Source organism: Dermacentor variabilis, chromosome 9 (assembly GCF_050947875.1).
Source record: "Dermacentor variabilis isolate Ectoservices chromosome 9, ASM5094787v1, whole genome shotgun sequence".
NCBI classification, from domain to species: domain Eukaryota; kingdom Metazoa; phylum Arthropoda; class Arachnida; order Ixodida; family Ixodidae; genus Dermacentor; species Dermacentor variabilis.
The window spans coordinates 74757492-74773474 of record NC_134576.1 but is presented as its reverse complement, the minus strand read 5'-3'; the positions used below and the strand labels follow the sequence as shown (position 1 = coordinate 74773474).

Below are 15983 nucleotides of genomic sequence, written 5' to 3'. Positions count from 1 at the left end.
CCTAATCGAGTGACATCGCACGGCGAACAGTCGCAGGGTCAGTTGCTTCTGGAACCCACTCACATGGGAGTCGAAGACACCGCGTCTAGCGACAGATGGCGACAGTCGGACAAGACCCAAACACATTCCACTGGGCTGGTCCTTTTCTGCTTGTTCGGAATGCTGCCACTGCTCCTCACCATCGCCATATTGGGTTTCTTCTTGTTCACTCAAGAACCAGCGGTAAGTCGCATCGGTGTTTGAAGCAAACGGCCCTGATCGCAGTGTACGGCTGTCCGGTGAAAGTTATAAAACTCTGTCTCTTTTTTGCAAGTGTATTGTGGGAAAGTATCTGGGTGCTGAAGAGAGATGAAAAGTAGCATGAAGGAAAAGAAATGAGATAGATTGAGAAAGATGAACACATTATTTTTTAAAAATGAGTGAAGCTGGTGCATGCCCTGAGTCCAAGGCTTCGCTGGTGCAATCCTGCGACGCAATCCTCGGAGATGAGAGAAAGGATTGGAATATTGTTAAATAAAGTGTGTGAAAAGGACGCGAGTTTGGTTGCAATAATGCAAAGGAGAGAGGCTAATTCGTCTACCGTCAAAGCTTCCTGGGAGGCGACCAGTCATCCAGCGTTTATTTTCCCTTCGGTAATCGGCCTATGGTCCTTTATTGGAAACTAAATCTAGCTTCGAGGGCAGCGGGTTCGGAGAACAAATTGCTCTATGTAGTGGTCATTCTGAAATTCCGGCTCATGTGTAATACTGTGTGGAATTGCCACAGTTAAATGTCATTCTAGCCAGTGGGCAAGCAATTTGCCGTACAAAGCATTCGGCATAGTATATCCGTGTGAAGCCGGTTTCTCGACACTGATATCAGTGCACTGCGTACTGATGCCGAACTAGTATAGAAGCACTGCCGAAGGAAAGATATACAGAACCGAACTTGTTACTTGAGAAAACGTGTGCCTAGAAAGGAAAGCAACACTTCAGTGACAATGATATCGGCGATCGCAGTCGGCAGTCGCGTCGAATCTAATCTAACGGTTCGGCACTGATTACCCGTTGCTGTTCATTCCGGAGATGATGCTCACGTAGATTCGACGAAGTACAACACTATTCCGTTCACGTCAGTAATCTGATTAGGCATTGCTGTCCCGCTGTCGACATGGTGCGACGTTCGCGAAATTTTGAATACACCAAGTGTGTATTGCGCAAGAGCGACAACCTGACAACAGTGTCAAGCTGATTCAAAGATATCAACGGTAACAAGTAAAACAATACTAAGAATGCCGTTACACATTGAAAAGTATCGTCGTCGTTGTTGTTCTGCAGTTCTCACGTTTTCAATTGTTTCATGGGGCGCCCAAAAAGTCGTCTGCTCTTCAAATCAAATCAATGTTTACGTTGCAGCAAAACTGTATCTGGCCAGGATCCTGGAATGTTTTCGCGTCCGTCGACAGAAAACTTTCATCGTCAATGGCTCATACCCCCGTAAGCAAGCAAAAAATGCAATGGCTCATAGCCCCGTAAGGCAGAGGCTACAAGCACTCAACTAAGTGAAGCGAACAGCGCTTACATTCTTTGGAATCACGCGCAGATCCTACAGAACAAGATACGCTTCACTAAAGAGCAAACTCAAAACAAGCATTCGAACCAGATAATTGATGATAAGGTGCTCGCGATGGCAAAAGAAGCACGTAACGCTCGCCGCATACGTTTCCCGTTAAAGAATACTGTTGCGCAAGCTGCCACCGGGACGCCAGCTTGCGACGTGAGGTGTGAGGTCCCTGGCCTGTCGTATATAAAATAACCAGCCTAACAACCGATTTCAATGTTGTTGCGACAATGCTATGGGTGGCGGCGTGCTGTCAAAATTACTCCCATTCCTACCATTACTCTAACATAGCACTGCTATCATTCCCCTAACAAAGGGAAAATTAGACATCCACCTGTTCGTAGCAGTTGCTACAAAGGAAACCCATACGGGTTCCTTGAAAGAAAAGCCTGCCTCGGAAAGGCGGTGGTCCCAGGTTCGAGTCCCGGATCAGGACGAATTTTTCTGCACCTCTGAGGCTTTTCTTTCGAGGAACCCGTATGGGTTTCCTTTGTAGCAATTGATACGAACAGGCGGATGTCAAATGTTCCCTTCTTTAATTAATTCTCTCCACCTTGCTGGTTTCCGCAGAAGTACTACATCATTATCCTAAAGCCATAAAGCATTGCATACGTCCCTCAGCAGTTGTAGTGGTGGCTTTCAACAGCTTCGCTGGACATCCACATTTGCAAGGCCAGGATGGCGAGTTTTGAGTAAGAAGAAACTGAATCTTTATTTAGAGCTGCTCTTGAGCTTCATTGCTCAGGTTTCGAAGTTCTTTCAAAGTCACTCCATCGTGCCCGTTGGCTGACTCCGTTTTGTCTTGTGCAAGGGCCGCTACGAGTTCACCCAGCGTAAAGGGCGTGTCTGGCTCCTCTTTCGCGTTGTCTATCGTGGCAGAAGGCAGTGGTTCCGGAGGCGCCTCGGCAGCATCTGGAAAGAAAGTGTGAATGACGCGGTCCTCAAGCACGGCAGGCTCTTCTCGCGATAGGAGCTCCGCGAGAGGAGGTGCGCCTTTCATGCTCCCAAGCAGGCTCCTTAAAATCTGCCATAGCCTTCTTAGGCCGGGTTCCCCGCCAAGCTTCGCTCACGTATTGTGCCACGTGTCTGCTTCCAGTTGTTGTTGGTATTCCTTGACGAGTCGGTATTGATGTTTTAGGCGCATTAGATCTTTGTGACGCTTTCCTTTATACCAGCATTGCTGTGTGAGGCGGTTAACCTTCCGCCATAGATTTGCAAGGTACATGTCCGTGTGAGTTGTAGTGTCATCGCATGGGATAGCTTCTCTGGCCTGCGGCCGTGCCTACGCTATCATAGCGCTGAATTGTTCAAAGTCCACAAAAGACTGGCCATTCGAAATTTTTTCCAGTAAAAAAACACCGTTTCTCTCCTCTCTCTGATCTTTTTGCGATTGAGCTTGATAATTATTGGTAAATGGTCGCTTCCCCATGTCGTTGATTCTACGTTACATTGCCTTATGAGCCCTGGAGTGGCTAGTGTCAGATCGGGCGTTGTGTCCTGTTGTCGCGCGTTTAGCCCTATGCGGGTTGGTGTTTCTGGTGTGTTGCATATTTCCAGAGTTGACATTTCTATTGCATCGTGCAGTATGCGTCCTCTCGGGTCAGTTTGGCGTAGCCTCATGTTCCATGCTTGGCGTTAAAGTCTCCCCCCGCTAGAATGGGAAGGCCTCAGGCTTGTGCCTACACCTTACCGAGCCATTGGTAGGAGTCATTCCGCTGCTTGCTCGTTAGGGGTCCGTAGTACGTGGAGATTGGAACCATTGGCTGGTGGCCGCGCGAACATAGCTTTACTGTCACACTTTCTCTGAAATCATTATACAAATCTTATAGTTGCAGTTCGGTTGCGGTGCAATCATGTCTAATTAAAAGAGCAGCTTGGCCTTGCGCTTGTTGGTTTCCTTTGCCCTGGTATAGTATCGTAGCCTGCTGAAAGGTTCGGTAACCTAGAATAGTGCACGGTCCCCTTGTCTCCTGTAGAAGCACGACAAGGGGTTTGAATTTTTTTAATTTGCTGTCTTAGTGTGGATCCATTCTGCGTAAACCTTCGACAGTTCCATTGGATGCATATGGGCCGAGCTGTCATCTTTCATCTGCTGGCTTACGCCTTTTAGGTTCATCATGTTGCTTCTATATGTTTCTCTGAATTTCCGTGAATATCGCCTGCATCTGAGTTTGTATTGCATTCGTTACTGTATGAAATTCCTCCCGTAGGTTCTTTTCGAGGTGCTGGGTCTCTGTGTGTTTTTCCTGCCTTTCTAGTCTCACCATTCGGGCTCCTCCACATCCACTTTCGGCTAACCCGCTTGCGGAAGAAAGCATTCATTATCCGCATATTATTCTGTCCTGCAAACTCTACTAATATCTCTCCCCTGCTATTCCTAGAGCCTATGCCATATTCCCCCACTGACTTGTCTCCAGCCTGCTTCTTGCCTACCCTGGCATTGAAGTCGCTCATCAGTATAGTGTATTTAGTTTTCACTCTACCCATCGCCGATTCCACGTATTCATAGAATCTTTCGACTTCCTGGTCATCATGACTGGATGTAGGGGCGTAGACCTGTACGTCCTTCAATTTGTACCTCTTATTAAGTTTCATAACAAGACCTGCCACCCTCTCGTTAATGCTATAGAATTCCTGTATGTTACCAGCTATATTTCATTTCATTTTCATTTATTTGTTGTTTGAGGCATACAGCTGTCTCAGGTGCTGCAGCAAAAGGCAGTATTCTTGCCTGACAAAGGCTCATTCTTATTAATCAGGAATCCGACTCCTAGTTCTCGTCTCTCCGCTAAGCCCCGGTAGCACAGGACATGCCCGCTTTTTAGCACTGTATATGCTTCTTTTGTCCTCCTAACTTCACTGAACCCTATTATATCCCATTTACTGCCCCCTGATTCCTCCAATAGCACTGCTAGGCTCGCCTAACTAGAAAACGTTCTAGCGTTAAACGTTGCCAGATCCAGATTCCAATAGCGGCCTGTCCATATATATATATATATATATCTGAGAAGAAAAGGGTTTTCACTTATTTATCATTTCTTTAATTCAATTAGTAACTACAAGTACTTTCCCCTATGTTTTGCTTGGCGTCATTGTTCGGTTCTTATGATATGATTATATCATATATATATATATATATATATATATATATATATATATATATATATATATATATATATATATATATACATATATATATATATATATATAGTCGTATCATGAGAAGCCAACAAACACTGACACCAAGGACAACAATGGGGAAATTACTTGTGCTTAATAAATGGTATGAAGAAACGATAAATTAATGGGAATTAAAGTGGATGAAAAAACAACTTGCCGCAGGTGAGAACCGAACGCACGACCTTCGCATTTCGCGTGCGATGCTCTACCAATTGAGCGACCGCGGCGCTGTTTCCCCATCCACTTTCTTGGGTATTTATGTGTACTAGTAAACCCTGGGAGTGTTAGCCAGCGCCACCACTCACAGACCATGGCGGCGGACGTGGGACGTCCATTTTGTCGCAGGCGTAACGAGAACGTGATCTTTTTTGGGTGAAGGCAACTGGTCAATAAACCCACACATGCTGCCTGAAGGCATCAATTTTGCCGGATTCGAGACTCTCGTTATGTAACAAACGAGAAGAAAGGGGGTTAACTGAAGAAGAAGAACAAAACTTTATTGGTAGAAAGAACTTCGTTGCCCCTAAAACGGGGTAAAGCCGTGTGGTCGGGCCCCTATTCCAAGGCACCGCTGGCCCTCGCCATCCTTTCTGCCCTCCGGACGATCCTGAGCTGATCCCCGAGGGCGGAGCTGGATAGCAATGCCTCCCACCTCGCTTTCGTGAGAACCGAACCCACGACCTTCGCATTTCGCGTGCGATGCTCTACCAATTGAGCTACCGCGGCGCTGTTCCCCATCCACTTTCTTGCGTATTTATGTGTACTAGTAAACCCTGGGAGTGTTTGTTGGCTTCTCATGATGCGACTAATAAAAATCGGGCCCTTCGGTTAACCCCCTTTCTTCTCGTTTATTACATAATGACGGTCTCGAATGCGGCAACATTGATGCCTTCAGGCAGCATATGTGGGTTTATTGACCAGTTTCCTTCACCCAAAAAAGATCATGTTCTCGTGACGCCTGCGGCAACAAAGACGTTCCACGTCCGCCGCCAAGGTCTGTGAGTGGTGGCGCTGGCTAACACTCCCAGGGTTTACTAGTACACATAAATACCCAAGAAAGTGGATGGGGAAACAGCGCCGCGGCAGCTCAATCGGTAAAGCATCGCACGCGAAATGCGAAGGTCGTGGGTTCGGTTCTCACCTGCGGCAAGTTGTTTTTCATCCACTTTAATTCCCATTAATTTATCGTTTCTTCATTCCATTTATTAAGCACAAGTAATTTCCCCTTTTTTGTCCTTGGTGTCAGTGTTTGTTGGCTTCTCATGATAAGACTAATAAAAATCGGGCCTTCGGTTAACCCCCTATCTTCTCGTTTATAGTTATATATATATATATATATATATATATATATATATATATATATATAGAGAGAGAGAGAGAGAGAGAGAGAGAGAGGTTTCACTTAAAACGGTAGAAGTCGTCTCCATCTTGCTCTGGCCTCTCACTTAAGTTGAGCTGTTCAGTCTATCGCCCTTTCAATTTTCCTTGTTGTTCCCGACAGCACAACATACCAACGCCCGCCACTGCGTCGAAGGTGCCGTCGATCACCGTCGGACCCTTGCGTTGGGAGCAAGCGGCGAAAAACGAGTTCCCGTGCGGCACGAACGAGTGCCGCTCGCTGAGCGAGCGGCTGAGACTGCAGGTGAAATTCACCGCCGACCCGTGCGACGACTTCTACGACTACGTGTGCGGCAGATACTGGGGCGATGTGAACGGCGCCCTGTCGGAGGTGAGCGTCCTCGGAGGTCTACTGATCTCCGCGTCGCAAAAAAGGGGCTCCTCCAGAAGTTTGAGCATCGCAGACAAGCAGGGCCCCGGTGCTTGCATAGATCGCGGGGTGACCATCCTGTCGGCAAAACATCGCGTCCGTGCAAACAACGGAATACTTTGCATCGGAAGGTTCCTTTCTCTCTCTCTCTCTCTCTCTCTCTCTCTCTTTCAATCGATCAATCATTCAATCAACTTTCCTTTGAATAGGAGGAGTACGGGACTAAAATCTTGAGCAGCTTGACGAGGTCCCGACCCCGGTACAGTTGGCAAAACAGCAGGATGATGGTCAGTCATGCACAAAGAGTTCAAATAAATCGACGAATATTACATAACATCGCGTAACCCAATATTTTGTAACAAGGCGGGAAACAATAGAAGCCATTTGCATAGGCTTGAAATGGCATTAACATGAAAAGCAGCGATCGACAAGAGAGACAAAAAAAATTCGAAAGGATGTACTATTCTTGAAAATAAAGGGACTGGGCGAAGCATTTAATAAGATAATTTTGATTACAAGAAGGGTCAAAATCTTCATGGTTTAATAAGTTTAGAAGGGAAGGTAGCTTGTAGGACAAAGATTGTTCATCATAAGTAGTTCCAGGGGTGGGTACAGTCCACATTTCTTTGTGCCTGGTTGGACGAACACTTGTGTTTGCTTTTAACTTAGCAAGATAAATTATGGTATCGGCACCATACTTAACAAAAGCTTTATAACACAACATCATCTTATAATTATATAAACAGAACACTGGAAGAATTTCGTACTTTGTTAAAAGAAGTTTTGTAGACGAAGCATAATGTACAGCAGCAATATGTCGTATGGACCCGCCGTGGTTGCTCAGTGGCTATGGTGTTGGGCTGCTGAGCACGAGGCCGCGGGATCAAATCCCGGCCACGGCGGCCGCATTTCGATGGGGGCGAAAACACCCTTGTGCTTAGATTTAGGTGCATGCTAAAGAATCCCAGGTGGTCGAAATTTCCGGAGTCCTCCACTACGGCGTGCCTCTTAATCAGAAAGTGGTTTTGGCACGTAAAACCCCATAACTTTTTATGTCGTATGGCTCTTTTCCGCAGCAAATGCAGCTTGCGCAAATTTGTTACACCAGTAGTATACCACACTATGCTGCAGTACTGCAACAGAGAGGACACTAATGCATTGTGGATCATAATCTTCACTTTTGTAGGAAGAATAGATCTCATACGTGCAAAGACACCAATGGCAGATTACATCTTAGAATGGAGGTTTTCAACATGTACATTCCATGCAAGGTGCTTGGAAAAATATACTCCAGCGGTTTTAACAGAATCCACCAACTCCAACTGCTGAGAGCCCAGAAATAAATTCAACTTCTTTGTCAGCGTTTTTTCCTTTAGGCGTGTACAAAATAACTTGTGTTTTGGAAGGGTTTATTTTTAAAGTATTCACCGAGGCCCCGGCATCTAGGTCAGACAGCGTTTTGTTAGCCATCGCTTCTATCTCTGTTTCCAAATTCCCTGCAATAAAAACTATCGTGTCATCAGCATACGAGACGAATGTTGCGTTGTCTGTGCAGTGTACAATGTCATTTATGTAAATCAAAAATAAGAGTGGCCCTAGAATGCTTCCCTGTGGCACACCAACAACGACCGCCTTCCTTGCAGATGTTTCATTGTTTGTATCAACGAATTGTGTCCTGTTTGAAAGATAAGATTCTGAATGCGCATGCGCTGTTCCAAGCACACCATAGTTTTCCAATCTTCTAAGCAGAATGGCATGATCAATTAAGTCAAATGCCTTGGAAAAATCGACGTATATGCATGCCATTTGATTACGACTGAATGCACCTATAATTGTTTCTTTTTGAGTCAAGAGGGCTGTTTCGGTAGAGCGATGCTTCCTAAACCCGTGTTGAAAATCTTGAAACAGATTGTGCTGATTAAAAAATGATAGCGAGCTGATATGTAATAATTTCTCGATAGCTTTCGAAAAAAACTGGAATTATCGAAATAGGTCGATAGTTCTTTAGTGCCCCCTTATCACCATGCTTGAAGACTGGAACAACACGTGAAATCTGCATTTGTTTAGGGAATACACCTGTAGATAATATTAAGTTATAAATATAGGTAAGAACAGGGCATATGATATCAAGCACATACTTTACGGGGCGAATCTGGATACCATCAGCGTCCAGGGACTGGCTGTTACCTATTGTTTGGATCGCACCGCTGGTACGATCGGTTGGGAACTCGGCGCTGACGCCCGTGGTTGTACCTGGGTCGCAAGCCCCAAGGGTAGCGTTGGCCTGGCGGCCTGGGGTACAACTGGAAGCATCCGAAGGTCCCGGCAAAGCATGAGTCGACTGGTAACAACAAAACAACTTGTTTATTTTAACATCGCAAAGAGTTGGCGGTCAGGTTTGACCGAAGTAGGGAGACGGGAGAGCACTTCACTCAACAGAAGAAATCGGAGCCCTCCTTTTGGCGTCCGGGGCAGCTGTTTTTATACTCTCGCAGTTGAGGGCAAGAAGGAACCCCTCAAAAGACGAGCACGTGAATGTACAATGGGCTAATGGTGACGCACACTGTCGAAGCGCTGCCGTAGCACCATGTCGAGCACGATCTCGTAGCACCCTGTCGTAGCGCTGCCGTAGCACCATGTCGAGCACGATCTCGTAGCACCCTGTCGTAGCGCTGCCGGTCGGGCACAATGACTGTAATGAGAGGATGATCCCTGCTTTCGCAGCGCCTGGTTCTGGCACAATGACTGGAATGCGAGGGTGATCCTTGGCGGTCGCATCGCCGCAGTCGCGCCTGGAAACACCTGCCGATGAGCGTTGCGGCGACGACGATCGGGCCAAAATGTCTGCCGCCCCGCCGCAGTCGCGCCGGCAAAACCACGTGTCGCAGGCGAAACGCAACAGACCGCCCCGCCGGGGGAAGGAGATCCCGATGGACAGGGGACTGCATCCGCTGTCCGGAGGGATGTCGCTCGATGATGCTCATAACCAAAGTCGGGCGTCCCTCGACGTTTCTTGAGCGCAGCGCACAGAGAAGGCCTCGTTCTCTAGTTCAGGTTCGCACGGGACACTGCAAAGTGACTTCGGGAGAGTTCACATTTTTGTTCTCGTTCCCGGCAAGCGTTAGAACTACGCTGAAACTCAACCGCTCAGTCAGCAAGCACGGCACAACCCTCACTAAGCCCTGCCAGGCTCTTCCCCCCTTTTTATACCACTGCCTAGTTCCTTACAGTAGTCTAGCATCACTCAGAACGCGTCCACAAATTGAAAAATTGCACTAGAAAGCATATCATCACTTTGAAACACGAAACAAAAGCAATATGTTAAAAAAAATCCTGCCTCAGGAAGAAAAACATCAGTAACAAACAATTTTGAGGCTGATTCCTACGTTAGGGGCTTCGACTTAAGCCATCGGCGTTACCGTTGAGACTCCCCTTTTTGTAACGCACCTCAAAGGAATATTGTTGTAAAGCGAGGCTCCAGCGCAGGAGGCGGCCATTTTTGGGAGAGATGGTCTGCAGCCATTGGAGAGGGCAGTGATCCGTCTCAATGATAAACCTCGAGCCGGCTAGATAGCATGACAATTTCTGAACGGCCCACACGAGACACGCACACTCTTTCTCGGTGGCGCTATACGCCTGCTCACGACTGGTCAGCTTACGACTAGCATACAGGACGGGGTGTTCTACTTCTCCATTTTCCCGTTGGCACAGTACAACGCCCATGCCTCGCTCACTAGCATCGCACTGAACAATGAACCCTTTTGTATAGTCTGGCGATCGTAGCACAGGCTGGCTTGTTAGGGCACTCTTTAGGGCGCTAAAAGCTCTTTCCTTTGTCTCGTCCCAGACGACTGTTTGAGGCTCTGTCTTTCTTAGAGCATCCGTCAGGGGAGCCGCGATATCAGAGTACCTAGGGATGTACCTCTGATAGTAGCCGGCGACACCCAAGAACGACCGAATATCGGTCTTGGTGCGCGGTTGCGGAAAGTCTCGCACAGCGGCCACTTTTATTTCAGAGGGGCGGCGACGACCCTGACCAATCACGTGACCGAGGTAGACAACCTCGGCCTGTGCTAACTGGCACTTAGGAGCCTTTACTGTCAAGCCTGCTTCGCGCAGGCGGGTTAGCACTGCCCGCAAGTGTGCCATATGCTCAGACCAGGATGCGGAGAATATCGCTACGTCGTCTAGATACGGTAAAGCGAATTCTTGCTGTCCCCGCAACACTTTATCCATGAGACTTGAAAAACAGTATGGCGCGTTCTTCAAACCAAAACTCAACACTTTAGGACGGAATGTTCCCATTGGTGAAATGAACGCCGCATACCTACTAGCCTCTTCTGTAAGTGGAACCTGCCAATAACCCCTGACAAGATCTAGGGTGGAAATAAACTGAGCGCTACTAACTTTCTCAAGGCGCTCCTTGATGTTAGGGATCGGATAAATTTGATCCTTAGTGATGGAATTAAGCCTGCGGTAGTCGACGCAAGGACGAGGTTCCTTGCCCGGTACCTCAACTAAAATCAAAGGGGAGGTATAATCACTCTCACCTGCCTCAATAACACCGAGCTGTAGCATTTTCTTTACCTCAGCCTCCATAATATCGCTCTGGCGGGGTGACACCCGATACGCCTTGGATCGTACTGGCTCTGGGGAGGTAAGTTCTATATCATGAGTAAGTACCGAAGTCCTACCCGGCCTCTCAGAGAACAGACCTTGAAACTCTTGTAATAGCTGGTGTAGTTCGGTTTTCTGCTCAGGCGACAGCGGTGCTTTACTGATAAGGTCACTAATGACTTGACCGGTGTCTTCCCTGTTCGTCACTGAGCCTAGTCCCGGAAGCTCGACCGGAAGCTCTTCAGGAACGTTTACCATCATGCACACCACTGCTTCCCTTTGTCTATAAGGTTTGAGCAGATTACAGTGGTAAACTTGCTGTGCTTTCCGCTTTCCTGGCAGACTTACCACGTAGTTAACGTCCGACAGTTTCTGAACAATTCGTGCTGGGCCCTCCCACTGCACGTCTAGTTTGTTGTTTAGCGATGTGCGCAATATCATGACCTCATCGCCAACCTCAAAACGACGGGCCCTGGCTGTCCGATCATAATAAACCTTGGCCCTCTGCTGGGCCTTTGTCATTGCTTCACCTGACAACTCCTGTGCCCTTCTTAAGCGTTCGAGGAGCTTAAGCACGTACTCCACCACGACTGGGTCGTCGCCCCTACCTTCCCACGATTCTCGAAGCATGCGAAGCGGAGATCGAAGCGAGCGACCGTACACCAGTTCAGCTGGCGAAAACCCCGTAGCCGCATGCGGCGCGGTCCTTAAAGCAAACATCACCCCAGGCAGACACAGCTCCCAGTCAGTTCGATGTTCAAAACACAACGCTCTCAACACGCGCTTCATGACGGAGTGGAGCTTCTCAACGGAATTCGACTGTGGGTGGTACACTGAGCTGTGTAACAGCTTTACCCCACACCTTTCGAGAAAAGTTGTCGTCAAAGCGCTAGTAAACACTGTGCCCTGATCTGATTGGATTTCCGCAGGAAAACCAACTCGCGCAAATATGGACAGTAGTGCATTAACTATCTCAACTGAGCTGAGTTCTTTAAGCGGCACTGCTTCAGGGAACTTTGTCGCTGGGCAGATCACAGTCAAAATGTGTCTGTACTCCGTGGCTGTTACCGGCAGAGGTCCCACAGTATCAATAACGAGCCGTCTAAAAGGCTCCGTAATGATAGGTACCAATTTCAACGGCGCCCTCGATTTGTCCCCTGGTTTGCCCACCCGCTGACAAGTGTCACATGTCCTCACGAAATGGTCTGCGTCCCGAAAACACCCTGGCCAATAGTACTCTTGCAAGAGACGGTCCTTAGTTTTCTTAACTCCTAGGTGTCCGGACCACGAACCCCCATGCGACAAGCGCAACAGATCCTGACGATAGCATTGAGGAACGATCAGCTGATCGAACTCCACTCCTCTGCGGTCTAGATACTTCCGGTACAGGACTCCACCTCTTTCCACAAAACGCGCAGTTTTCCTGGCGATACCTTCTTTGACATTGCAGCGCACGTTTTCCAGGCTGCCATCCTTTTTTTTGCTCGGCTATCAAAGCCGACCGGCTGACTTTTAGCAACCTATCAAGTCCGTCTGACGTAGGCGCGATGAGCAAATCAGTAGATAGCTCTTCTAACTTTCCCGCATCGGGATTTTCCTCTCCGCTATCTGGTGCCTTCAACGCTACAGACTCAATTTTATTCTGTTCGGGCGTGCTCTGAATATCAGCTTGCTGCGCCTCTGACCCTTTTTCGTTGTTTGATAACGTCGGCCTCGCAACTACCGCCTTTGCAGCGAGCTCCCGAACCTTCGACCTGGTTAAGGCCTGAACACTAGCTTCACCAAACAAAAGCCCCTTCTCGCGCAGGAGGTGATCGGACCTGTTTGAAAATAGGTACGGGTACTGGGGTGGCAGCATAGATGACACTGCCGCCTCCGTCTCAAGCGCTCCGAAAGGTCCTTCAATAAGCACTTTTGCTACCGGCAGACACACGCTATGAGCTTCCACGGCTTGCTTGATCCATGCGCACTCGCCCGTGAACATATGGGGTTCTACGTAAGACGGGTGAACTACATCCATCGTAGCTGCGGAATCGCGAAGCACTCGGCACTCTTTCCCGTTCACGAGGAGGTCTCGCATGTAAGGCTCGAGAAGCTTCATGTTCTCGTCAGTGCTGCCTATTGAAAAAAACACAACTTTTGGTGTTGTTTCCGGACACTGCGCCGAAAAGTGACCCGGCTTCTGGCACGTATAACAAACGCGCGCTTGCCTCATCTCGAACCGCTTTCTGCGTTCGGCTTCGGCTGCCGCCGTCTCCTTAGGTTCGGTCGCACTGCTTCCACTCGCATCCGCACTACGCGTGTTCCCCTTTGCTCTCATGGGTGTGAACTTCGGCCTCTCGAACTTCGAGCCAAATTCACCCTTTTGACCGTCCTTAGCTCCGCGAGCCCGACGCGTCACAAACTCCTCGGCTAGCTCAGCGGCTTTAGCCACCGTACAAACGTCTGGCCTATCCAAGACCCAGTATCGCACGTTCTCCGGTAACCGACTATAAAACTGTTCTAGCCCGAAACACTGCAGAACTTTATCGTGGTCACCAAACGCTTTCTCTTCTTTGAGCCACTCCTGCATGTTCGACATAAGCCTATACGCAAACTCTGTATATGACTCACTTCTGCCTTTCTCATTTTCCCGAAACTTCCGACGGAACGCCTCCGCAGACAGCCGGTACTTTTTTAGAAGACTCGATTTCACTGTGTCGAAGTCCTCTGCCTCCTCTCTATCCAAGCGAGCGACTACGTCGGCCGCCTCGCCGGGTAACAAAGTGAGCAAGCGCTGTGGCCACGTTTCCCGAGAGAACCCCTGCTTCTCGCACGTTCGCTCAAAGTTAACCAGGAACAAACCAATGTCCTCTCCAAGCTTAAACGGCCGCATCAGGTCAGTCATTTTGAACAATACGCGTTCTCCTGCACCGTGTGCCTGACTTCCATTACGAGCGCGTTCCATCTCTACCTCAAGACGCTTCATTTCCAAAGCGTGTTGACGGTCACGCTCTTGTTGCTCTCGCTCTTTCTGTTCTTTACGTTCACGCTCTTCTTTTTCTTTCTGTTCTTGTAGTTCGCGCTCCTGTCTTTTTGCAGTCTCCCTCTCTTCAATGGTCTCAAGGCATTCCGACAGCTCGTCATCCTCAGCCTCTAACTCAAGAATAGCCTTTAGCAGTTCAGGTTTTCTTAGTTTGTCTGAGACATCCAGACCCAACTCTCTTGCAAGCTCCAACAATTTCGGTTTGCGCAACGACTTCAAATCCATGGCTGCTCTGAATGCTGCTTTCTCTACTGCTTACTATTGTCTTGCCGCAAACTAACCCGGCAGCAACGACAACCACAATTACCAGCTCTGTTTCTGACACTAACAAAAGCCTGGCAAAGCTCAGAAGAAGAAAGTCCCGCACTCACCAAACCTCGCAGTCAAGAGTTCCGCGCAGTCGTTCCGCTGCAGGCAACCAGTCGTCACACAGGGCTCGTTGCACTGCTCCCGGATCGTCGTTGAGCTGCTCAGCATACAGTCAACTGCATCTCTTCGCTGCTGGCCTCCGTTGTTGCGATCTCACCGCTGGCAGACAGTTGTTTGAAGTCGGAGGCGATCTCACCGCTGCCAACCAGATGTTTGGATCGCACCGCTGGTACGATCGGTTGGGAACTCGGCGCTGACGCCCGTGGTTGTACCTGGGTCGCAAGCCCCAAGGGTAGCGTTGGCCTGGCGGCCTGGGGTACAACTGGAAGCATCCGAAGGTCCCGGCAAAGCATGAGTCGACTGGTAACAACAAAACAACTTGTTTATTTTAACATCGCAAAGAGTTGGCGGTCAGGTTTGACCGAAGTAGGGAGACGGGAGAGCACTTCACTCAACAGAAGAAATCGGAGCCCTCCTTTTGGCGTCCGGGGCAGCTGTTTTTATACTCTCGCAGTTGAGGGCAAGAAGGAACCCCTCAAAAGACGAGCACGTGAATGTACAATGGGCTAATGGTGACGCACACTGTCGAAGCGCTGCCGTAGCACCATGTCGAGCACGATCTCGTAGCACCCTGTCGTAGCGCTGCCGTAGCACCATGTCGAGCACGATCTCGTAGCACCCTGTCGTAGCGCTGCCGGTCGGGCACAATGACTGTAATGAGAGGATGATCCCTGCTTTCGCAGCGCCTGGTTCTGGAACAATGACTGGAATGCGAGGGTGATCCTTGGCGGTCGCATCGCCGCAGTCGCGCCTGGAAACACCTGCCGATGAGCGTTGCGGCGACGACGATCGGGCCAAAATGTCTGCCGCCCCGCCGCAGTCGCGCCGGCAAAACCACGTGTCGCAGGCGAAACGCAACACTATATCGCTGAAGCAAGAAAAGACTTCTAAGGGGCTAGTTCAGGCAAGAAATGGAGTGTTGCTAAACGCGCTTACAGGCAGGAACTGAGTATAGCTCTTGAGGCCATCAACGTCATTTAACTGAGGCTTCAATGAGACGATTTCATTAAACGCGTTTGGTATAGCATTTCCGGAAAGTTTCTGCCCGTTATGACACAAAACATCTGGAATAGCTGAAATTGAATTAGGCTTTAACAAAGCATTCAATTTGCGCCAGATTACATCACTTTTCTGATTGGCTTGGTCACTAAAAATTCCCACGAAATAAGCATCCTTAGCAGCTGTAAGCTGATTTGTGAGATTATTTCTATATTTCTTAAACTCCCTGAGCAGGGCTTGGATCCCTAGATTTCACAAATCGAGCATACAGGTGCAGAGCATATAGTGTAGCCCTCTCAATACACGGACGCGTGGACCAGGAACGTGACACAGACCTGCGCTAACTTCCAAAAACGGTTTTAGTTA

General features: G+C 48.6%; 1 protein-coding gene across 4 annotated transcripts in view; it reads left to right on the top strand.

The window, feature by feature from the left end:
• LOC142592807 (neprilysin-1-like) overlaps nucleotides 1–15983 on the top strand; it is a 187358-nt gene that overhangs the window by 138886 nt on the left and 32489 nt on the right. For all 4 annotated transcript variants that reach the window (XM_075704488.1, XM_075704489.1, XM_075704490.1 and 1 more), the window contains 2 exons: nucleotides 31–222; nucleotides 6281–6508. In XM_075704488.1, the coding sequence (XP_075560603.1) occupies nucleotides 64–222; nucleotides 6281–6508 (387 nt within the window). In that variant the 5' untranslated portion in view covers nucleotides 31–63. The remainder of the gene's footprint in view (nucleotides 1–30; nucleotides 223–6280; nucleotides 6509–15983) is intronic.